The sequence below is a fragment of the Eschrichtius robustus genome, chromosome 12, assembly GCF_028021215.1.
Source record: "Eschrichtius robustus isolate mEscRob2 chromosome 12, mEscRob2.pri, whole genome shotgun sequence".
Lineage (NCBI taxonomy): Eukaryota > Metazoa > Chordata > Mammalia > Artiodactyla > Eschrichtiidae > Eschrichtius > Eschrichtius robustus.
This window is the reverse complement of record NC_090835.1, coordinates 5,629,090-5,655,184: the sequence shown is the minus strand read 5'-3', so window position 1 is coordinate 5,655,184 and position 26,095 is coordinate 5,629,090. Positions and strand designations below refer to the sequence as shown.

Genomic DNA, 26,095 nt, shown 5'->3' with positions numbered 1-26,095 from the left:
ACTGATAACCTTTCACCATGCTATTCCTTCACGCTATTAATACTAGGATATTAATTTATAAAATTATCTGCGCCACACATATGAAATGGGAATATCAAATAATGAGACTTCCATACATCTCAACTGAAATTCAGGTTCAATACCATGAAAAATACCCAATCCCACAGAAGAAAACAAAATTTGACTCACTCTCTAAATATGCTCTATGCATATACTTCAAGTACAATTAACAATTATTTTATATTTTAATTCATTACTCTTGAAAAATAGGTGAATAATATCTAGTCTTCTACAATTAGTGCAGCTGGGTTTTCAACAAGTCTCAAGAATAATTTACTCTGGTTGGTTAAAATGCTGCTGATGGAGCATATGCTCAGTTATGATACAAATATTAACAAGGCTTTCCTTTTGCTCATGAAGTGTATATTTACACAACACACAAAAAAGTGATGTGGACAAAGGCAAGCAGGGCCTGCCCTCGCACTGAATTATCTAAAAGGCCACCTCCTTGGTAACCAGACTGACCCATTTTTAGAGGAAAAAAAGTTTAAAATTTAATACAGAAAGATTTTTTTAATGGTCTAGTCACACAAAGGTAAAGTAGCTTCTTGCGATTTATCTCTGAAATTCTTCTGAAAGCTCAGAGAGAAGGAAAATAACAAGGAAAAGTAGACCTACAGTACTACAGTCAAAACAAAAATTGCTTAATTCAGGAAGATTTAGAGAAACCAAATTAAGATCAAGGGAACAATAAAATAAACAGGTGGGATTTTGAGCTGCTAAGTTTGCAGTGACTGTCACAGTAGCAAGTGAAAACTAACACAATTGTTTATTAACATCTATCCTTTGCTAGCTTTCAAGCAAATGTTGAGTCTTACACATTTTAATGTGTTCTGTTCAAATCTAGCATGGTTCTCTACACAAACTTGGCCCTCAATAATATTTTTTGAATGAATGAAACCCTGTAAATCCCCTCACTGCTTTCACCAGAGGAAGAATTATATTAGAACCGTCTAGATCAAATTTCTTTAGTTGGGCTCTTTATCACAGAGCCCAGGAGCTTACAGACTCTACATTTTTTGAATTTTATTGTTCACTGGTCTTAGTTTGACTTCTCTAAATGTTTCCGAAATACATAAACCTCTACAAGGCTGTTTCTTTTAAAGGATGGCTAGTTTTCTAATAATAACAAACATATTCAGTATATAACTGGATCACTTGCAGTATATACCTTTGAAACTGACACAACATTGTAAATAAACTATACTTAAAAAAACACAGTTTGGGGTTTTACCGTTTGGGTTTGCTGGTTTATTTTCATTTTCATTTATAAAGATAAAAGCAGATATAAATTTTTCTTTCTACTTTTGTTATTATTATTGTTGTTGTTATTGTTTTGGTTGTCCATTTGACTCACTTATTTCCTATTTTCCTAATAAATGCATCCTCTTCTCAGTACTGCTTTGGCCTCATCCCACCAGAACTTCAATCTGGCAGATGTATAAGATCCTAATATCTCTGTAAAATTCTGCAACATTTTGTTGCCTATCTTCCAAACCCCTAATTTTGTCTTCAATCATATCCATTCAATTCTCAAGCTGATCTTCCTTAATCTTTTAAATTCAATAATCATAGCTTTAATCTCCATAAACTTTGTTGTTCTAAATGATCTTTTTCTTCATAGCAGGGTACTTTTATTTAATATATTCATACTGTCAAATCTCTTTGAAGATCTAACATGTTTTTACTTCTCCTATATTCCCCAGAGTCTTCTGACTCAGGTTCTTTTCTTTCATCCTATTTGTTTTCCTCAAATAGTCTGATGATCCCTTGATATTCATTCATACTTAAGAATAAAAGACTGGGTTGATCCACAAGGGCAACTAATGCCTGTTTCCTCTCTAGTATGAGGTCTCTCCTTGGGGAGGCTCAACTGTAGGGCTCTACGTAAAGAGTACAGGATGCGTCTGATGATGGGCTTTGCCTTAGGGTATAGGAGAGAGGAACAAGCAGCAGGCAGGTTGGGAGACAAGTACACAGACCTGCCAAAATAAGAAAGTCTTGCCTCTAGTGTGAAGGATTTTAGTACATACTGCCTATTAGAAGGCTCAGACTTCCTTCCCCAGCACCCTTTTTGCTGTGGGTGCCCATGGTGATCTTAAACTCTACTCTGCTTCTCTCTCAGGTCCCTAAACCCACTTGAGGAACCCTCCCAAACAGGATGTTGACTTTTTGTGAACACAGTCAGTTCTTAGCCAGGGGATCACTGTTATAAATGGAATACTTTATTTTCCTGAATTTTGCTCCGGGGCCCCTTCCCATTGGCAGGTGTTGGTCACTCTAAGTTCTGCTTTTAATTCAGCTTTGCACCTGTGTTTGGGGTTATGATTTTTTACTTTTGTTTTTGTTTTCTTTTGTCAATCTAATCCCATCTGTTTTCAGTTTTCCAGGAATTCTTTATAACTTTTAGTCTAACGAAGGTAGGCACCCTTGCTAGTTTTCCGCAGTGTTACAGATTTTTTTTTTTTTAATGTATAGTGTACTTTCTTATTTTAAAGGATTTTTGTTAAGAGGGGAGCCTGATGCATGTGTTCAGGCTGTCATTTTATTCCAAACATCCAGTATGTATGTCCTCCTGAATTCCTAAATGAAACATTCCTTTGTAATTTAAAGTGTTTTATTCAAAGCGCCCTAAGCTAGCACTTTGCTGGGGAACTGAAAAAAATCATTCTTCTCAACCCCTGCTTACCAGTGAACAAAACGGATTTCTGCCTTGTCTGGTTCATTTAAGAAGTGACTACAGCCCAGTTAAACGAGGTAAGTTCCACGAGAGAAGGGACTTTTAAGCAGTATTTTTCAGAGGGAGAAAAAAACACATGTATGTAAAGTTTGAGGAAAAAGGCAGTCCTAGAGAAAGAAATGGTAACTTCCCCCGATTTCAAATGGAAAGAAGATGTACTCATTTCATTTACAAGGAATCAAGAGTTTGATCCAATAAAAAGCAGTTACAATAAATCAAAAAGCCACTGAGGAAGTTAACAGTTTGATTTTTCAAACTGAATTTGATTTCTCTAAAAGTGTAAATCTCACACGTATTGCTTCTACAAATTATATCCACATACAATGCCAAGTCAACAAGCATTTCATAACTGTGTAACATAAATCTTTAAGAAAACAAAAGAAGATGAAGAAAAGATGTGGCCTTTTGTCTTTTAAAAATAAACAATCTGAATGGAAGGAGAAATACACACATACCCAGATTCATGTCCACACTGAGATCATGATAGATACTTGGCGATGTTTCAATATTAAATATCACCTTTTCCAGCTCTTAAAGAATTGCTATAGGAATTCACAACTACAAAGGGGGAGGGGAGAGAAGCTGACGGAAGTTGTTTTTTTTTTTTCCACACACACACACTGTATTTTATTTTTACAAGAGATAAATAGACTGACACCAAGCATTGTACATGGATGACCACAACAAAAGCAACAATGATTGCGATTACCAAACATGAAACACACTCATACTATGTCATAATATTGACATTCAGTCCAGTAATCCTCCACTGTAACAGCTCCTTTACTTCGCAGTGAAAATTGATTTGTATATTCTTTGCCTCTGAGTCCTTGTGGGATTTTTTTTTCTTTAATTCAAACAGAAAGTCACAAAAATTATACTCATCCTCATCAGTTCACTCAGTCCCATGTAATTAATTTTTTTTTTCATCTTGATCTTTTGTTAGCACTTACGAGTTCGTCAGTTTTTCATTAGAGTTCTGAAAATGCTTATTCATTCAGTTCAGCAGTACAGTCAGTTACCAGAAACCTGTACTTGTCAGAGTCTTTTCCATGAATTTCTTGAAGATGAAACCCTTTTATAGGAACATATTTGCAAAAGCATCAGAGTACACCCAGAACTGTCTGTAAATGACAAAAGACTTAAAAATGACCACGGTTAAAGATTTGATGAAAGTTCATAATAATGCAGTTGACAAGAAAATTAGTTATTTCTGAGATTTTTTTTAAAAATCTGTTCTTTTAGGTTGTATTAATAGAAGTACTGGGACTAGACTAGAAAGCACATACTAGATAGATACCTATAGGTTCCACCTTGGCAAAGGAACTACTGTTGGCCTCACATGGAACTTTAAGTATCTAGAAATTTTATATAAAAATCCAGCCTTCATCATGTCTTGAACAATCAGAGCTCCACATTCACATGTAAAAGTAGTCAGCTGGAGCCAGTGGTAACAACTGGCTCTGTAAGGAGGGAAAACAAAAAAGCCAGGATCTGGTGTAAAGACTCCCACCAGGGCTGATTTCAAGCTCCCAACGTGATTCGAGGTTGGGAGGAGACCCGCACAAGCGGCTCCTGTGAGCCAGCTCTGGCACAGCAGTGGCTGGAGCTGGGTGGGGGCCGCCCCCTGAAAAGGAGGAAGAGTTTCTGTTCTCCAGGGGTCCCTGCACCCTGCAATCTCACACTTGGCCGCTTCAGGCACCTGTCACCAACCCACCCGGCTCCCTCTGTCCCTTCACCCCCAAGGACTCATGACTAAGACAAGGTTGGTGGTGGTCCTCAGTTCACTGTACCCAGACCACACACACAGATCACTGTTCAGGTGTGACTGTTCCATCTTACAGGAGGGAGACTGATGAGCCAGGGTGGGTGAAGACAGCAACTTCAAATGATGGTTTGGAAGACATCCAACAAAGAACGGTCCTTGTGCTGGGGGTGTCTGGACAAGATACTGATTAGGGAGGGCAAGGATTTTCTCAAGATGCAGGGAGGGGAGGAGAGGATGGGGAGGGAGGAATGTGGAGAAAGGTATGTATCAAATGAAAAAAGGTAAGTACTTCAGCCAAAGATTCTTTTCTTTTTTTTTTAACATCTTTATTGGAGTATAATTGCTTTACAATGGTGTGTTAGTTTGCTTTATAACAAAGTGAATCAGCTATACGTATACATATATCCCCATATCCCCTCCCTCTTGCGTCTCCCTCCCACCCTCCCTGTCCCACCCCTCTAGGTGGTCACAAAGCACGGAGCTGATCTCCCTGTGCTATGCGGCTGCTTCCCACTAGCTATCTATTTTACGTTTGGTAGTGTATATATATCCATGCCACTCCTCACTTGGTCCCAGCTTACCCTTCCCCCTCCCCGTGTCCTCAAGTCCATTCTCTACATCTGCGTCTTTATTCTTGTCCTGCCCCTAGGTTCTTCATAACCTTTTTTTTTTTTTTTTTTAGATTCCATATATATGTGTTAGCATACGGTATTTGTTTTTCTCTTTCTGACTTACTTCACTCTGTAGGACAGACTCTAGGTCCATCCACCTCACTACAAATAACTCAATTTTGTTTCTTTTTATGGCTGAGTAATATTCCATTGTATATATGTGCCACATCTTCTTTATCCATTCATCTGTTGATGGACACTTAAGTTGCTTCCATGTCCTGGCTACTGTAAATAGAGCTGCAATGAACATTGTGGTACATGACTCTTTTTGAATTATGGTTTTCTCAGGGCATAGGCCCAGGAGTGGGATTGCTGGGTCATATGGTAGTTCTATTTTCAGTTTTTTACGGAACCTCCATACTGTTCTCCATAGTGGTTGTATCAATTTACATTCCCACCAACAGAGCAAGAGGGTTCCCTTTTCTCTATACCCTCTCCAGCATTTACTGTTTGTAGATTTTTTGATGATGGCCATTCTGACTGGTGTGAGGCGATACCTCATTGTAGTTTTGGTTTGCATTTCTCTAATGATTCGTGATGTTGAGCATCCTTTCATGTGCCTCTTGGCCATCTGTATATCTTCCTTGGAGAAATGTCTATTTAGGTCTTCTGCCCATTTTTGGATTGGGTTGTTTGTTTTTGATATTGAGCTGCATGAGCTGCTTGTAAATTCTGGAGATTAATCCTTGGTCAGTTGCTTCGCTTGCAAATATTTTCTCCCATTCTGAGGGTTGTCTTTTCATCTTGTTTATGGTTTCCTTTGCTGTGCAGAAGCTTTTAAGTTTCATTAGGTCCCATTTGTTTATTTTTGTTTTTATTTCCATTTCTCTAGGAGGTGGGTCAAAAAGGATCTTGCTGTGATGTATGTCATAGAGTGTTCTGCCTATGTTTTCCTCGAAGAGTTTGATAGTGTCTGGCCTTACATTTAGGTCTTTAATCCATTTTGAGTTTCTTTTTGTGTATGGTGTTAGGGAGTGTTCTAATTTCATTCTTTTACATGTAGCTGTCCAGTTTTCCCAGCACCACTTATTGAAAAGGCTGTCTTTTCTCCATTGTATATTCTTTCCTCCTTTGTCAAAAATAAGGTGACCATATGTGCGTGGGTTTATCAGTCAAGGATTTTTGACTGATATTTTTAATTGAATTGCGAATGACGTTAAAACAGTTCAAAACATTTTTATGTGTATTAAAGGAAAGCAGGGATTTCTAAAGACTGAAAAATATTCATTTAAAGGAAATAATAAACCATCCTCAAGTGTCTAAAGAGCTATTCAGTGGAAGAATCTAGTTCCAACATCCATTATGCTAATTAACAAGCCATTATTTTCACCAGTGAGATCCACTTCTAACATTTAATATGCTAATTTGATCTGATATAAAACTACAAAAATAGCAGAGACATTTGTAGTAGCTGTCTCTGGGGGGTAGTCCTTCTGATTAGATGCCAGGTGCCTACCCTGGGAAGCAAACGGTGATTAAAGCATCTGACCACACCTAGAGAGTGTCTTAAATAAGCACATAATACTATCCCGCCTTATGTTTTCTGAAGCTTTTTAAAGTAAAATGGGCTACTGGGCAATGATCTTTTCAATGCCATTGTTCATGAAAGGTAAATAACTGAATGCAGAAAACAAATTATTAGTGACTCCAACCTTTAGAAAAGGCAGTAAATTCAGTCTCCTTATTTTGAAAATCAAAAGGAGTCTTGGGAACATTAAGCCAGAGAAGAAGACAGCTCCCCAGGACCTGTGAGTTCCTCGCCTGGAGGACTCTGCACTACCCAGCAACAGCTGACACTCAGTTATTAATTGCTATTCTGATGATCGTAGCATGCGATGGCACATCAAGATACTGGGGCGGGTGGGGGAAGCACCTCAAGTTTTTTTTTAAACTTTAATCCTGACTTAGGCATCCAAAGTCTTAAAGCTTCATTTTTTCTCTGACGCCTCCCACTCAGCCTACTGCAAAGGTTCTTGTTATAAGAATCAAAGGAAAATGTTTTGCAAACTATGAAGTATTATCAAGAGGGAATCAGTACTCCTTTGAATTTGTATGTTATTAGTAGTAACAGTGATAATTAGAGTGGGTCATTTTTGCTAGTGTTCAATAAATTAATTCCTTAGAGATGAGCCTTTCACTCCAGCAGTTACTTTATTACCTACAGATGTTGATTAAAGGCTGATCATATGCACCAAATGGTCCACGCGTGGAATACAAAGCAGAATAGTGCAGAACCCTTACCGTGAACAGGTCTGGGGTCTAACACCGACCCACAGAACCTTAGGTCCTCAAGCCCAGCCACTCACCCAATGCCTATTCCCTTCCTCAACGCCTCTGAACAGCTGTCATCTCATCTCTGCCTGGGCACTTTGGCAATGAGGGATCTTGTTACTCTGTAAGCAGCCCGTGTCATCAGAGCCGAGAGCCTCTCCTTGTGTCCACTGAGGTACTTACAGGAAAAGAAAGCTCAGGGTAAAGAGAAGTTCTGGGGCGGCAGGCAGCTGAGCCACCGGCATGCGTGAGGACAGTCCGGGCAGCCCCTGCATACGTGCTAACACCCGTCCTCCACATGTGGCTGATGACAGCTACTTCATACCTAGGAAATGCTGTTTCACTGGTTGGGAAACCTTTTCCAAATGAAAACCTCCTTGCTGACTTATTAGTGGAGGGGGAATATACAGTTTTGCTTGTTTTTAATCTGCAACCATGTCTTCAATGGCCTCCCACCTGAGGACGCACAGAGCAGATGAATGAGGGCTTAGGCTTCAGAGTCAGGCTGCTGAGTTCAAACCTCAGCACCGCCATGACCAGCTAAGCATCCTTAGGCAAATTATTTCAGTGCTGTACATCTCTGTTTCCTTGGTCATAAAATGGGACTAATTATAGTGCCTCCTGAGTCGGGTTGTTGTGAGAACTGAATGAGATAACACAGTAACCCTTAAACTGAGGTCCACAGGCAAATGCTGAGGGATCTGGAAGGAGTTTTCACTTGTGCTGTTATTTCGCTGAGAATCTTTTTTTAAAAAATCTAACGTAAGTATATCCTGTAACAGACACCTACTAAAAATATAACCAAGTGTTGGCACGTGATTTTGGTGACTGTGTTTGCATTTTTTTTTCCTGGTCTAATGAGAAAAATACAGAAACAGACCTAGTATGAGACTGAGGTATTTGCACTGAAAGAAAACCAGTTTATGTCACCATAATGCATGCAATGAAATATTTTACAAGAGTTTGCACAGATAAAAATGGTGGGGAAATTGTGTCAAAGGACACATGGCAGTACAGGCACGGTGACATTAAAAGAATCAAGCGCAGCGCGGCAGGAGTGGCACCATACGCCAGGGGGACAGAATTCAGCCGTAGCAGATCATCATCTATTGGATTATGGTTAACTTTTACGGGCTACATTTAAATGATAAGTTCATATCCTGGCTATGCAGCTGTAAAAGAACTGTAAGCATAAACATTTTATGCCCAGTGTTCTGCTTATACATTTTTCAGTAACACTGTAATAAAGATAACCGAACTGTGGTTATGCAACAGAACGTTCTTATTCATAGGAAATACATACTTAAGTATTTAGGAGTAAAGAGGCATGATATCTCCCATTTACTCTCAAATGTTTCAGTAAAAATAATCCACATATATATGTGTGCATACGTGTATACATACACATACACTACATACATATATACATACATACATATATATTATACATATATATATATATTTAGAGAGAGAGAAGGAAATGGAACAAAATATAAACAACCTGGTTAAAGGATTATGATCGCCAAAGAATTACAGCGTCTCATACCTAGAAGATCCAGCCCCTCCTTCTTAAAGATGCAGATCCAGAACTCCCGAAGGAGTATTATTAGACCAGTGACTCAGTAAGTCACATCTGGGGGAAGGGGCCGAACATCAGAATCACCTGGGTAGGCGTTTGCTTTTAAAATGCTTACAAATACTCCTTCCTCCTCTCTCTGGGAATCACTGCCACGGTGAGCCCCTGTCTTGGATACATGATCTCTCTACAGGTGTTAGGATATAAAGGATAAAAATCATAAATGCAGTGACTGGAGCCATCAAATCAGGCTGCAAAGGATCCGATCAGTAGGCTCTCCATCAGTGTCTGTTAGGCAGTCTCAGTGGAACACCCTTTTGGAAGCAAGAGGGACCTAAGTAGGTTTAACCAGAGGGGAGTGACCATTTTCTTGAGCACTGACTCTAAAACTCAGGAACAATACAGGCTTAGGACGGAGAGGAACTGCCTCTAACGGGGCAGTCCTGTTTGCTCCCAGTGGGTATGCCAAGTCCTCCAGTGCTCCTGACCGAGAACAATGTGAGGACGTCACCCCTGTCCAGCCACCGATGGATTCCAGCTCATCTGAATACCCTGGCCCACTGTACCTTCATGCCCCACGGGTTAGTCAAATCTCCCCAGTACATACATGCAGGAGCCAGAAGCAAGTTTACCCAATGAAAGAGATACATAAACCAAATCATGTTTTTTTCACCTGCAGGTCCCAATTCATTTGTGGATCCTAAAGTCAACTTAATGAGTCATGACCCAACTTTTATTTGGACAAAGTAAAACGCAAAGAAATACAGGCAAATCAAGCTACACTGTACAAAGCCAGGGTAGGAATTGTTTCATGAAGCTTTTGTATCAATTATGTCAGTATGAGTACAAGGGTCACAAGGTAAATGCTTTTTTACGCTGGGCCATGGCCAAAATGTTTGAAAGCCACTGTGTCAGGTGCTGAGAAGAAAGGCAAGAGAATAAGAGGGAAGGAGAGAATGGGAAAAAAAAATCAGGAGCAGCCCTGGTCACAGGAAAGTGGCTAAAGCACCGTAACCTATACACACAGTGACCTGATTGACGAGGAGGCTGGCACGAAGTGATGGTGATCTAGGAGGACAGAAGTCCATCTGAGAAGACAGTATGTGAGCGCAACTCATCTTTATGTTATAATGAAGCATATGTTTCTTTTTTCCCTTTTTAAGGCAAAACAGAACACAACCTATACACACGAAAATGTTCCACACATCTGAGGCATTGACCCCCATAATAACTAGAGCTTATGCTCCTAGGAATGCTTTCCCTGGAGAATGATGGGTAATTTATGCTTCATCAGTTACTCAACATGCAGTGACCTTCACCAAACAAGGAGTTCGTGAATTTCTAGGAGCAGATGCAACAGCAACACTGCAAAAGCCGCCTTCTTCCCCTGCTGCTCTGTGTCACTCACGCCGACCTTACCCAGCTTGTTCTGATCACACACATAATCGTTAGACCAGATCAAAAGCACTACCCCCTCCACCAAAATCCTCAAAAACAAAGCTACATGTTTCTTAAAACTATTTCAGCCTAAGTAAGGAAGTCAGCAGATACAGGAACTTAGAAGATATAAGAACAAAATTACCAAAAAGAAAACATTCTGTACATATCATGATGAAGTGCAGTATCACGTTAAAGACACACCCAGGTGACGTTATAAACATAGGTGCCTACGTGTCCTGTCCACAAATTCTGTTCCATTTTGACTCCTAAAAAATAGACTTGGACAAAGGTTAAGGTCTTCCCAGCACCAGGATTAATGATCCCTGAAAGGAGAGATTCCTCAAGCACATGGAAAATCGGCCATCTCATGTTGTATTTTCATTAAGTACCTTCCAGGATTACCCGGGATGCTGATTAAATCAATGTCTCATGAGCAGTGGAATGATTATTTTAAGTAAGTGTATTCCTTCTAGGCCATCCAGATAAGCGGCTATTGTGTTACTACAAAACCACCATTTCACTATTGACTTCAGCTCTGCAGCGTACTATTGAGATATTTCTTTGATTCTTTGCTGGTAGACATAATGAAGCCTTAAGGCTATCAGGTATTAAATACTCAGTTCCTAACAGACACTGTTCTCCTCCAAATGCTAAAACAATAGCATCTTCAAAAATGCCTAAGCTACTGGTTCTCCAGGAGCAAAAGGAAAGAGAACCATTTAGGTCACCAACACAAGTTGGAAAACTGATCTCAAGTCGTAGAACATTTTTCTGTTTGTAATAAGACACCCAAATCAGATTACATACACAAGACTTTTAAAGTTGAGGAGAACGTGAAGTATAAGAGCAATTTTCAACAAAAGCTAAAATAGAATTAATCTAGGGCAGAGAAAGCTGAACCAGGCTGAACAAGCACAAGTAGGTCTGAAAAATCTACCGAAAGGCTGTGAACTTAATGTTCAACTTTGTCTATAAACTGCCTGAATTTTCACATTCTTACATTGTTAGGTAATAGAAAATATGGTGAATCCCTGGTTCTTGGGTTCTGTTCTTTGGGTGGTACACAGAGCACCACATTGAAACAGTTTCTCAAAAATGTCGCCTCCGTGTTAATGATTACAGACATCTTTGGGCTTTTTTTTTTTTTTTACTTTTCTTTAAATGTAAAAAATGATCCTGAGATGCTGAAACCATTATAGAGGGATTCCAGAATCATGCCAGCCCATTCCTAAATGAATTGGAGTTCAGAATAAAGTCTACCCTGTGATCACTTTGACCTTACATATATATATATCCTTCCTCTGTAAAACGCTAATACTGTGTTCAACGCAGGAGGAAAGTAAGAATTCCTCTATCTCTTGGCAGTATCGTTCTGTTTCTATGAAAAACAGCTCTCTCAAACTGTAGGCTCCACGGAGGCCCTGCATCTATGTCACAAGTACACCCAGTCTCCCGACATACATTTTACAGCTGCAAGAGTCAATGCATAAATCAGTTCATAAGCTCCATGAAGGCAGGACTGCCACTTGCCCCCCAGAAAGACCCCTTTTTCCATAAGCCTTCAATCACTGCTCACTGAATTGGTAACTATTCAGGCTTCCAACCTGAGCAGACTGATCCTGAAGCTGGGCTCCAGGAGAGAACCTGAGAAGGCAGCAGAAAAAGAGGAGAAACTTTTACTCTCTTCACTCAGGACACAAAAAGCTACCCTGAGGTCATTACTTATTTTTCATTTATACAAACACGATTTTGTTTTACTGATCCTAACTAAATGTGGGCATTATAAAACAGAGAAATTCAAAATACTGTCTTACATAAAAAACTTCTAAATTAGCTATATTAATGTTTAACGAAATCTGTAACTAGCTACTCAAGTCAGTAACGCTTATGGCAATCTTAGAGGCATAAAGGAGTTTCTTGTTGTTTCAATAAAAGCCTACAACCTGAGCTGCCTCTCCCGAGCGCTCAATATCCCTGGGAATGACACTTCACATCCCTGAGCTTCAGTTTCCTTAGGAAAGGATAATTATACCTCCCAACAGTCAAAAGCTAAATAAATGTAAATTACAAAAGAGGTTGGGGAAAAAAAAACTTCAATGGCTATTTCATTCAGTCAGTCGTCTAAAGATGATCTTGTGTGAGTGGTGGTAGTGGGGGAAGGGAGGAAGCCGCAGGCACAGGGATGACATAAAGGACTGGAGAAAGTCCTACCAGAGGGCCAACAAGGTGCCTAGATAGAACAGGGCAAGGCAGTCGCCCCAGGAGTTGACAGTTAAGGTAAGTACTGTACACACAAAGTCCAGTTAATCTTCACATATGTTTTGTAAGTAGCAACTATTATTTCGGGGTTACTAATGAGGAAACTGAGCCTTAGACAAATAGAAGTCCTACCAGCTAGTAGAAAGGCAGACCTTACATCTTAAGGAACAGGCACTTCAGCTGCCAATTTATTAAGAACTAAACTGGAAAGTTGCTCATCTTCAAGAACTTACCATGTATAAAAGCTCAATCTCACCAAATCTTCTGTCAGTAGCATTTTAGTGCTTACAAAAGAACACTCAACCTTGCTTCCACAGAAAACAGTCATTCTTGCAAATATCAACCGTGAACAGTAACATTTAAAAACAAATATACCTTAGGATGAGCAGGAAAATCACTTTCACACAGTGGCAAATGACCTTCCAATGTCGGTGTTCTCTCTTCTTGTGCCCCTTCCCCACCACACTAGCACGCACTCTCCCCCCAGTATTTGTTCTCTTTTAGCTATGCAAATGGAATTTGCACGACTATTTCCCGTTACATGCACACTTCCAATGACATGAATGCTCTTGGATGATTCTTCGCATCTCTAGTTCTCTGCTGGTCAATTAGTCTATCAACAAACACCTATTTATCTAAACTTCTAAAGACACGTAAGGAGTATCTCCACTCCAGATCCCGCTACAGTAAGCTGCAGAGGAAAAGAACTTCCTGAGTTAACAGCTCAAGCCCTAGCATCCAAAGATAACAGAAGACTTACACGTTCTGGCACTCGAAAACCAAAATTAGGATGCCAAGCTGTTACCTCTGAAGAAAACAACCAAAATTAACAGCCTATAGCCACAAAACCATGTGGAAAAACACGTGATTTTATTATACTCCAGGAGACAAGGGGGTATAGGTGAAAAAAAAACCACTTAAAATGGATTCCTGACTTACGTTTTTCATCGTCAGCATGCACCAGGGATGCTGCCCTTGACAAGACATCCAATGGCGTCTCCATTCCTGGTTGGAGCCCAGAAGGGAAAAAAGAGAGAAAAAAAGAATTTAAATGGAATTCCAAAGACTTTTTTAGAATTTTGGCAGTTAACCATTAGAATGACGTCTCCACCAAATGCAAATCACAATGCTGAAGATGAAAGTCTTCCCAGCCTGTGACGAGATCCAATGGACGTGGTTCAGGAACAGATAGAGAAAGGGGTTAAATTCCATTCTGTCTACTCAGCCCAACCTTGCCAATTCCAGGAAGCAGCTCAAGTCAGAACTGAAAGAAGGGATATTGTGAATATTCATGCCCATGTTATTCGTGCTTATAAATGTTTATGTGCGTACGTAACAACATGCCTGTCCAGACATACCCAGTAAAAAACAGCTCTCAGAACAAAGGCTACTCTATGAACACAGCATTATACCAGTCTGAGATTGTGGTGGTAGTCGTCGTTGTTGCTGGTTTATTAGTTTTAACAAAAATTACTAAGATTGAACCATTCTGTCCTTTTGCCTCCTTAGCTGAGACTCTGCAAAACTGTGTAGCTTAAAATAGGCAATGTACCCATGAAAAGTGTGTGAATTCCACTGGTGAGTTAAGTGGTATTTTAAGTCCAATAGGAATCTTTATTTCTAAATGTCATGTTTTATCGCTATCACCACCACCTAACACCGACGTTTTTTTTTTTTTTATAAAACCTGGATTTTTATTTTTAATTCTGTTTTCTTAAATTACAGCGCACCTATAAAAGCAAACACTGAAAAAGAGTTAAAGATGGTGGAAAACCTAGAGAATCAGGCTACTTTTACCCAGTTCTCCTTTTTTGGATTATTTAAATATATACACGCACACATGCGTGCACGCACACACAGTTATTAGGAAAAGAGACACACCCTATTAGTTCAACAACTGAGAGGAAATACTTTAAGTGCACCCTTTAGAGATGCTCAGCATTTACTCAGCATTCTTCAGCCTTTACTGAGTACCTACTATGCATGTGCCAGTTACAAGACATAGCAGACCAGCTTTACTTTACAATATTCATACCTCAGGCCTCCAAAGAAACATCAGCTCTTGATCTTACAATGTGATTTCATTCAACAAACATTATCTACTATGTACTAAGGCAGGAAAAATAAACAGAGCCCAACAGTTGCCTTCAAAGAGCTTTCAATTTATACAGTAGGCATGCCTGCAAGAAATTAGTTTAAGGCAGTGTTTTCCCCAAGTGTTGCACTGGATGTTCATATTTTGTAAGAAAAAATGTTTTCTATGATAAATAAGTTGAGAAAACACTGGAATAAACCAAATTAAGCAGTTTCTTTTCCTTCCTGTGCTTTTCATAGGCTGCTGTGCCTTCTGCAGGGGCAGAGGCAGTAGGGAGGGCAGCTCTGTATACTTGATGTCTCTCAAACTTCATTGGCCTTTCCTTTAACCTGAAACACCTCTTAGGGGACACTTGGAAATCATGGATTAAGGCAAAATGTGCTAAGTGCCAAAACAGTGCTATAAACAAAATCCTATAGAAATATCAATGAATTTTGAAAGGCTCTGTGGAGAAAACAGAAGACGAGCTGAGCCTCTGAAGAATAAATGCAAAAGCACAGAAGGGAAGAACAGAAGCAGAATCCATTCAAGAACAAGCTGCCCAACTCAGCCAGAAGACAAGCAATGTGGGGACAGGAAGTGACGAGGATGGAAACTTGGACCGGCGCCACAGCATGGGAGGACCGAGGGCCTCAACGGGATTTGGGCTGGATTTTGTCCGCATTAAGGAGCCACTGAAATCTCTGAGGTGAGCAATACCTTGGCCATTGATGTGTTCCAGGGAAGTTATCCTGGTAGGGCCCTGTAGTCGCAGCCGACAGAATAGCAAGCCAAAGGCAGGGGACAACCTGAAAGATACAGGGATACAGCGGGCAGAAGTAATGAGCGGCGTGTGTCGGGGGCAGCGGGGATAAGAGAAAACACAGAAGTGATGGAGCTTGGGAGGTCTCAAGGTGTCAGAGGAGAGTCCAAGAGGACGCCGAGTGACAGGGAGGACAGTGAGGTTGTAAAGCAAACAGTAAATTTCTTCTTTCTCACAGACAAGGAGGAGGTGAGTAAAATCAGAGGCATAGGAGAGAAAAATGAACGACGTTCACAATCCTTGTCTTCCTTGTAAGATAGAAAAGATCACCTCCCGACAGTAAGGATTTGGGAACTTGTTCAAAGGCAAAGAAAACAAAAGTTTGGGACAGACTGACAGGAAAAGGTTTGCTGAACTCACAAGAACTCAGTTACATTCTCGTCACACAAGCCAGTTTCCTATTCAGGCAAGATTTGAGTTTAAAGTCTTTTTTTTTTGCTGCATTGGGTCTTCATTGCTGCACGCGGGCTTTCTCTAGCTGTGGCGAGCCGGGGCTACTCTTCAGTACGGTGCTCGGGCTTCTCACTGCAGTGGCTTCTCACTGCAGTGGCTTCTCTTGTGTGGAGCATGGGCTCTAGGCGTGCGAGCTTCAGTAGTTACAGCACGCAGGCCCTACAGTACATGGGCTTCAGTAGTTGCGGCACATGGGCTCAGTAGTTGCGGCACATGGGCTCAGTAGTTGCAGCTCGCGGGCTCTCGAACACAGGCTCAGTAGTTGTGGCGCACGGGCTTACTTGCTCCGTGGCATGTAGGATCTTCCCAGACCAGGGCTTGAACCCGTGTCCCCTGCATTGGCAGGCGGATTCTTTACCACTGTGCCACCAGGGAAGTCCCTGACTTTAAAGTCTTTTATTTTAAGTAAATGCCTGCTTTAGCAGTATTTGGACTCACAATTCCTTAAATTAATTGCCTCATTAAGTTGAAGGACAATGCTTTCAAAATTCTAAACCCAAAAAGATACATGTTAACATGTGCCTCTTATGCAAAGTATGTGCATAGAAGCAAAAGATCAAAGCATAAAAATACCAAATGACACAAAAGTAGACCCAGAATTCTAGCATGTGGAAGATTATTTAAGTTCACTCACTCCAAGCAACTTAGGTTCAAAGTAGGTAGATAAGAGATTAGGTGTTTAAGGTTCCTCTACGAGGCACCTGCCATCTGCTGCAACCTTATTAATGTGACCAATTTTTATTACACAATTATTGAGTTCAGCAAAGTATTCGGGAGAGGTCACAGAGGAATAGAAGACATGATCCCTGCTTTTAAGGAACTACGACCTTGTTCGTGAACCTAAAGTATATGGCATGGGATAACAATAGACAAATCTAAGAGCATAGTAAAAGACAAAATATAATTTAACACTGAAATGAGTAGTGTGTTATAAAAGAGAGATCAGTGTCAGCTGAAGTGTTCACCTCATGAACATGCATTTTTTTCTCAGTTTGGTGTGTGTGTGTGTGTGTGTGTGTGTTTTAAAAAGCCATTTCAAAGGTTTCCTCCCCATTCCTCTCCCCTGGGCAGTCTCTACTCTCTGACCTCTCCTACTCACCTGGATCACACGGTCTGAGTATTTCCTGGCTGCAAGTACCCTGTCTGACCCTTACATGTACAGTCCTGTTGGGTCCACAGCCTGAGGGAAGGCACAGCGGCAGGTATGAGAGCCCGGGAGGGAGACTGAGACCCGCCCAGGCAGGATCGAGGACGCTTGCAGCTGCTAAGTGCGGGGAGCACGATGTGGGTGAACTCAGGGGACAGCGCAAGGCTGGCCGGACTGGCGTCCACTTACTGGAGCAGGCAACGGGCAGTGGTGAGTCCCTGAGCAGGCTGGGGAGGTGATGTCACGGATGTTTTAGTTTAGCAGGTGTGGGGAGGATGGTTTGACCTGCAGGGATGAAGTCAGGAGTCATGCGGATCAGCTAGGAGGCTTCTGTAGGAACCAGGTGTGAGATAAGGACCACAAGAGCGGGTACAGTGATACAGGCGGGAGAGGAGGACCAGGGACCAGGCATTACTTAGCCACAAAAGGCCTAAGCAAATAAAGGTGGAAGATAACAGTGAAAAAGAAAAAAAAAAAAAAAAACACTTCTGAATTTTACATCTTGTACAATATCCGCAGTCCAAGAAACCCAATAAAACATGTGAGACATGTGAGTAACATGGGGGAAAAAACTACGGTCATAGTATTTGATGGAGGGTCACAGTCTGCTGAGAGGGAAATGAGCATCACGGTGGTTTAAGAGGGGGGTCTCTGGACACTAACCGTGTGAGCTTGAATGAGCACAGCCACTTCCTACCTGTGTGACCTGGGAACTGACTTTGTCTGTGTGTCTGCTTCCTCATCTGTAAAATGGGGATGTTGATATTTACCTCCCTCATAGGGTGTCAGAAGTGAATGGGCTTTATATGTATTAAAATAATTATGTGTCTGGGACTTCCCTGGTGGCGCAGTGGTTAGGCATCCGCCTACCAATGCGGGGGACACAGGTTCGCTCCCTGGTCCGGGAAGATCCCACATGCAGAGGAGCAACTAAGCCACAACACAGTTGTGCGCCACAACTACTGAGCCTGCGCTCTAGAGCCCATGAGCCACGACTACTGAGCCCACGTGCCACAACTACTTAAGCCCGCGCACCTAGAGCCGTGCTCCGCAACAAGAGAAGCCACCACAATGAGAAGCCCGCATACTGCAACGAAGAGTAGCCCCCGCTCGCCGCAACTAGGGAAAATCCATGCACAGCAACAAAGACCCGACACGGCCAAAAATAAATAAAATAAATAAATTTATAAAAATAAATAATAATAATTATGTGTCAAAACAAAGGCAAACATATTAAATAAACTGCAAATGCTGGTAAACAGACTAGAAAAAGGGCACTGGCCACTACTTGAGACAGAGAAGATTCCTCTGAGATGAGAGACCTAAAGGATGAGAGGAACTGGGCTTGTAGAGGGGGACGTGGGGGGGAGACCAAGCTGGCCCTGTGGACGCGGGGAGCTCCCATGACCACAGCAAGAGGACTGGGCGAGGCGGGGAAGTGGGCACGGGCCGGATCATGCGTTCTCTGCAGGGTGTGACAAAGCTGAGATCTTATTCTTTAGTCAGTGAAAAGTCCTTGAATGGTCTGAGTGGTTTTAAACAGGGGAGCGACATGTCTGGTTTATTTTATATCCTTTATGAACCGTAAATCATCTATGAGTTTTTGCAAAAGATTACACGGCATCTGGAAAATCAACCTAAGTACAAGCCAGTGATGTGTTCCCATCAGCGTGATAGTTTTTACAATATCGTGATCACCGAAAACATAATCACTTAAAATGCTGACACCTGGAACACAATAACCCCATAAAAGGGAGAGGAATGTGCTTCTGGAAAAAGACATCAAGTTCATCTGTAAGGGTTCTACTGCACTGCAACCCGTTTCTGGTCTGTCCATTCATCTTTTTTTCGTGGTTGCTGTCAATTATGAACATAACTCATGGTGAAGAGAACACATATTTTGTTTTTTGGGTTTTTCTTTTTTTTCCAGGCAATGGTCGGTATTTTCTCTGCCAGCCCATATTCCTTTCCTGAAGCTCCCTTATCCCCGATAATACATTCTTCCAAATAGCTTAAGAGTGAGAATTAGGGAATAATAGGTATCAGTGATAAAGCTACTATATTTTAGGGATATTCGGTGCTAATGAAAAGCTCAGCTCTAAATTTGAACACCATTATTCTGGACTTCCACAAAGGACCATCTTTTTTTTTTTTTTTTGATCAACAAGAGGACATGAACTCCTATCTTGGGAATAGAATTATGGGGTGTATTAGTCTTGTTTTGTTTTTTTCAGGCAAGGGAACAGAATTTCAAGATACGTCATAGAAGTGTTCCAAGGAGATTTCCAAGGTGAAAACTACAGCACCAAGCTTGGCTCACTGCACACAGCTCCTCCAGTAATGCTGGCCCAACTACAGTGTAATTTAGGAAAGAGTGCGAGTCTCGGCCAGAGGTGGAAACCAGTGGAGGCTGGGAGAGGCCCATTCAAACCTCCTGATGTCCCTGCCACACTGTCACTTAACCAAAAACCTGAAATAGGAAGATATCACTATCCTGGGATCCTGATGGCACATCCAACTCCCAGAGGCACACTCTTCAGTATCCCTAATTCCTGCTGGCCCTGTCCCATCACTCTATCAGGACCACTTCCTGAGCGAATCTAACCTGGCCTCAGCTAAGAAATATAACTGTAGGACAAGCCTACAGTATGAAGTATCTCACTATGGCAAGGGGTGTGTGGCCCTTGGGGCCATCAAGAATTCAGAGGCTTTCACTGGGTATCTCCTATGTCTGGCAAACACTACATAGAGACTTTGCAGAAAAGAAAACATGAACCCCCTGCCCTGAGCAACTTACACCAAATGCGGATCACTCTGTGGCCGATGTGGCTAGCTGTGAGTCTCAATGAGGTTAAGTGAAATGAAATTTCATACCCACTCGTCGCCAGATTCTGGTGGCCACGCGCAAGCATAGTTTCAGGCACATCAAGTAGACGTGAATTAACCTCCTGGCTGTTCCTTCTCCATAGCGTGTCCAACTGATGCCCCACTAACTTCCGGCAACACACACAGATTGTCTCTGTTAACATCCATCCAATTCTCAGGTCATCCCTCTGTTCTTCTTGCTCAAAACCTCTCTCATTGGTGTAACCCTTTTTTCTTCTCACACTTTACCATCTGTTAAATCAGCAGAGCCGGGACTTTAGCATCAGAAAACCTAAGTCTGAGCCCTATTTTAATACGTTGAACTCATTCAATCAATCATCGCGGAAAGCCGATGATGCTCTAGACTTTGCTCTAAATGCCTGACACCAACCGCGGGGCCCATTTAACCCCTCTGGGCACAAGTTCGCACCTAAAGAAAATGGTAACAACGTTGCCTGCTTCCCAAGGTCACAAGCTTGGCATGTGGATTAAATGATACAACGTAACTGACAATGCCCAATCAACTCAAGTGAGAAATACATTCACATTCTGCCACCTTACAGCTGTGCCGCCTATACTTCCAGTAACACACTCACATACATTAGCTTACTGATCCTCACAGATAGGATTATGATATTTTTCTACAGATGAAAAAGCAAGGTGCCAAGAATATAAGTGACTTCCTGAAGAAGCTAACTCTAGAATCCAAGTCGCCTGACTCACCATCCAACGCTATTTTAACGATTTTTCAGCTGATTTTCATACAGATCTTTTGGAGGAAAGCAATTTTTTTAGCTTATCTAAGAAAAAACCCCCAAAATAAAGAATACCTTCCAGCTAGACTTCTAGCCCTGTGCTCTTTCCCCTACACCTTGAGATACAGATAAAGCAATAATCTGATAATTTCTAAAGAAAGCAAAGGAAGACAAACCCTCCTCTCCTAGGAACACAAAAACCAGGACATGTTTCACTTTCTTTGAAAAGAGCGCGGCACAGAGTCACAGGAACAGTAACCAAGGCAGGTAAGAAGATTCTCACGCCAAGTTGGTTGGTGAGACTGGGGCAGACAACACAGGCAGCAACGCCATAGGATCCCCGGGGCCCCGGGCACACAGGAATTAATATCAGCCCTGAGGACTTCAAGCTCCAAGAGCCAGTTCAGCATTCAGGAAGGATGGTTCCTACTTAGTCATGTTCAAGACAACCTGCTATTACACTCCAGGGGATAACTCCGAAGGTTCAATGAATGGTATTTGAAAACTTTCACCGTGTTGTTTGTATTTCTCACAACCTTAAACTGTATGTCACACTCCTAAATAGAAACCAGTTCTTATTCAAAATACTCCTTCAACGGTCTGGACCCTTTGCTTGTCTAGCTTTCCTTATCGAGGCATGTGCCAGACATGAATTATAGACCTGTCTTGCTGTAATTTGAAGCATCCTACCAGGTACAAGGTCAGAAGGACTTGCCTGACTTCCCCTTATATCCAATTCCTTATTTCTACACATAATCATTTCTGAAAATTCATTTGAAGGCCACATGTCTGAAATCTGAACAACACATCTACATGTTCTATGCTTATTTCCAGAGAATTAAAAATATATCTGTGTAAAACGCCTTGTTAGGCGTCTTTCAGGTGCTTGTCAACCTCAAGCATAAGTCCCAGGATGAGAGCCAGCTGTGTTGGCAATTCCTCCCCCACCCCACCCCCCAGCCCCGTCCTAGAAAACTAAAGAATTCAGTAAGTTAGTACAGGGTGTGTACCCTTCCCGTAAGGGTTTAACGCCCCTCCCCCCTCCCGTGAAACCTCAATAGGGCAGGTCTATAGGCTAGGCAGCCATCCATCTCTTTCCCCACCGGTGGGACACATCAGGTATCAGGAACAAGGTAACCTCAGGTGCCTGCCATCAACTTAGCTCTGTCTCGTGCTCATCTCCACCTCCCATCACATCAACACAGAGTTAGCTGGGCTGAAAAACGAGTACCAGTCTGGATGAAATCCTTGCACAAATGCTCAACTCAACCACCTTAGGTTTTCTGAGGCTAAAATGGCCCAAGGCTCTATGGGCCTCCTCAGCAACCCCCTCCCCCCGAGGTGGGGACTGCAGGGATGTGATATTTAGTCATCTTGATGACCCTGGCAACAGAAGCTGCCCAACGGTGCTACCACACAATAAGTACAATCCTTAATTACTGTAACACAGTTTGGCATCAGTGTCAGCTGTGCAAACACACGGACTGTACGAAAGCAATCGTGTGCCTGTCAGGGTCACCTGTATAGACTTAAAGCTGCAAAACCAAACTCAGGTTATAGCGTATTTCATGTCCTTTATGTGAGGCTGCCCAACGCTGGTGTAAAATTCTTACTGCTGGCTGAAGTTCATCCATCTCCCTGAAGTGCCCCCTGGAAAGTGCCTGTATGTGGGCCCACACTGACACCACCACTCTGTCCAAAGAGGGAAAATAAAATTCAAATCTGGACTTTTTGAGCAGACCACCAATTGCCACGATTTTTCAACACGGTTGTCAAACAAACAAAGAACTATCCTTTTTTTTCTCATATTTAGGCTATTGTGAACCTGTCTCTTCATTTTCAATACCTCGGCCTCCTACAGCACCTCATAGGAAATAAAAGAAACTCTCTGGCATTTCTAGTTTACTCTGGATATGCTTGTTCTTGCCATTTATTTTACTTGGATACTTAGAATCTCCTATTCAGAAGTACTGAGGCGCCAGGTCCTCTTAGGGACCTGTTACACCCAAGAATGACAGACAGGGACCTGCATCACAGCCCAAGTTGGCAAACTTCCCATAATACCCAGGTCGAGCTCCCCACTGTACCAAAATCTCAACTCCCAGCCTATCAGTAGCCTAGAAAAGTCTTCTAACCCATGACACGTTGCATCACTAGGAAGCTCTTTCATTATCGGCATCATTAAATATGGTAAATTCTCATCATTCGCAGTCATTATATTCTATAAAGCCTCTGAGACCTCTAAATTAGTGAGTACTGAACCACTGTGCCTAGGAAGAAACTGCCCCAAGTACTGATTTGGAGATACAAATAAATTTTAGTGAGGAGACAAATTCACAAATACAGGAATCCACAAACAATGAGGATTGACGTATCTGGTTATAAGACCTGAGGCCTGAGATACTGAAAGCACATTCTACAAGGGTTTCTTCTTTTGCAAAAGAGCTACTACGGTGTAGCCCAGGTTGAAAGAATTTTTCTGATTTCAGCACTTCATGCATACACTCCTTCCTTCCCTACCTTGGCAGTTTATACTATCAAGATTTGGCAGTCTGATTTCTAAGTTGTTGGGTTTTTTGTTTGTTGTTTTAACGTGGACAGATCCTAAATGGCTAGAGACTGATTGATATCATCCCCTTGTCTCTTCTCTTAAGCTCCCACATATAGACTTGATTAACTTCAGAGAGGCTCCCTAAAAGAATCACAAACGAGCCTCAGTCAACATACCTTACAGAAACTTCTTAACCAAAAAAAAAATAAAAAAATAAAAAACCCCTTTCACCAGGTTCCCATAACTGCAACAGCTTATGTCAACTTATGACAACTCATTATTTTATTAAGTCATACTCAAAGTTGCAAAGCAAAGCAACTTTGAGTATGGTTATATGACTTATTATTTTATTAAGGCCAACTAAAAGTTGCACAACAAAACTATCCAGGAGAGATACCTGGAAGAAACACAAAGTAAAATCTTCCTTTGGATTTGTTTGGGCAACCACAAGAGGTTGATGACAAGGCTGACTCCCTAAGGAGTTAAAAGGAATTTCACACTGCAGAACTCTTGTCAAACAGACCATTTGAAAGGGAAAGTTTTCATCTCATAATTATCGTTTTGTAAGAAGTATTAAAATCTTAAGGTAAAGTCATAGTTCTAAATCGGGTGGGAAAAGTGGTGACAACTGTGTTTTATGAAGCTCTTTCAAGTCTTCAAAGACTTCTATAAATAACATAACACAAAATACTTTTCAAAGCACACTATTCCCTGTAATTAACTCTGTGATGTATCAGAACAGATTTTATCACCCTCTTACAGAGGAAAATAAAGCACAAATGTTAACTAGAAGTAACTTTTTCTGGTCACAAACTTAGTAGGTGACAGGGATAGGACTTGAACTCGTGTCTCCAGAAATAAGCCAGAGCTGTTTTTACTACAACATTCACAGTTTTGGAATGTAGTTCATGGTTATTTATAGCAGAATTATCTTCTTAATTGTATTGTGTTTTGGTCAACATAAAAATTAGTTTGCATTCCCTTCCAAATGGAAAGCAAAGGCAGGCTGCCCAGAAGTGTGAAAAAACCGTGGCCGGGGAAATTAGCCTGGGATTAAAATGTTGCCAAAGTCAAACAACAAATTGAGGGGTTTACCTCATTTCTACCAGGACGGAGATGACTTTTCAGCCAGATGCATCAGGAAACACACAGAAAACACACACACACACACACACACACACACACAAAACTGTCTTGAGTACAAGACAACAAACTTCTGAGTATTCCTAAACCCATTATTTAAATGAGAGCACTGAGATTTAGAGATAGATGATAAATAACTTGTTCCAAGATCGCGCCCCCACTACAGCCTTGAGGCGCTGACCCCTAAGCGCTCTTTAAACGACCCACGCTACTCCCCTCACGCTCATGCGCAGACTTCATCAGCTGCAAGCAGGAAACAATGAACATTGCAAGTCTGAGGACTGGGAGGCTAGTGCATAGAGTTAAAAGTTTGGTATGCTAAAATGGAACGCAAAACTGACCTTCAAATACTAATAGGAAAATTAACATTTGTTGCCTTTGTCTTCGAGAAAGTTCAGAGGAAACAAATGAGAGCCTTCATTTTCGTCAAAGTAGGCTTGGGTTTGTAAAAGAAAGATAAACTCTACAGGAGACAGTACCTTTCAAATAGAGGGGGCAACCAACCGCTGGTAAAAACTAGAAGAGCCGCCTCCACCCCCGCCCCCCAGGCTGCTGGTTCTTATTAACCGCAGAGATGGAAATAACGACTAGCAAACACACAGCACCAATGATCAAAGTGAAACCGATTTTTTTAAGTCAGCTGGCTTGAACAGACGAACACATGCCAACTAAAGCGCATAAAGACCAGCGGCCCCAACAGTGCTGTCATCCTAACCTAAGAGATTTAAAGGTCTAGGGCGATGAATCAAAGGAGACTTTAAGCAAAACCAAAAAGGACAAGACCTTTGCTTTGCGGCGAGGCCTGCACTCACTGCAGGAAGAGTGTGACGTTTTGTTTTGGAAAGGGGGCAGGAAGTATACAGAGTGGAAAGAGCCGATCCCAGCTGCCCATCCTCTGCCATGTCCCGCGGTCCCGCACCACAGCCGTCCTTTGCCGCTGGCCACGACCAAGGGGCTACAGGCCGCGGGCCCCCCCCGCCCGGCCCCTCGCCGCCGACTCCCAGGACAGCTTCCACTCCAGACGCTAGACCTCTCCCTCCGGGAGTCCTGGCGCTTCGGTTCCCACCACGAGCCTCAAGTTGCCCCGCAAGAACAAGCCGCCTCGTCCGTCCTTCCAGGAGGACGCCCCCGTCCCGCTCCGAGCCAGTCCACCCCTGAGCTCCCCGCAAGCCAGCCCTCGCCCTGCCCCCTTCTCCCGCACTCACCGCCGGGCGGCTCTGGGCGCGCCCGCCTCGGGCCGGCCGGCCCCGCTGGGGACAGGGGCGGGACAACGGGGCGCGCGGGACCGGGCGCACTCCTGGGGCGCACCGACGCGCAGGCGCCCTCGCGCCCGCGCTCCCGCACCGACCCCCGCCGCTCCGCACACCCACACGCACACACGGGCGGCGCGCGCCGAGCCGGCTCCGCGGCGGACGCGAGCGCGGGAGCGCGAGGAATCCCTGGAATGAGGCGCCGCCCGCCCTCTCCCGGGCTCCGCCGGGCTCCGCCGGGCCACGCCC

General features: G+C 42.4%; 1 protein-coding gene across 1 annotated transcript in view; it reads right to left on the bottom strand.

Moving 5' to 3' along the window:
• Positions 1–25,864, bottom strand: part of VGLL4 (vestigial like family member 4) — a 153,695-nt gene extending 127,831 nt beyond the window's left edge. Inside the window, exons 1-2 of the mRNA XM_068559093.1 lie at positions 25,802–25,864; positions 13,725–13,790 (exon numbers count right to left, since the gene is read on the bottom strand). Of these exons, the coding sequence (XP_068415194.1) occupies positions 13,725–13,788 (64 nt within the window). The 5' untranslated portion in view covers positions 13,789–13,790; positions 25,802–25,864. The remainder of the gene's footprint in view (positions 1–13,724; positions 13,791–25,801) is intronic.
• Between the last annotated feature and the right edge of the window lie 231 nt (positions 25,865–26,095).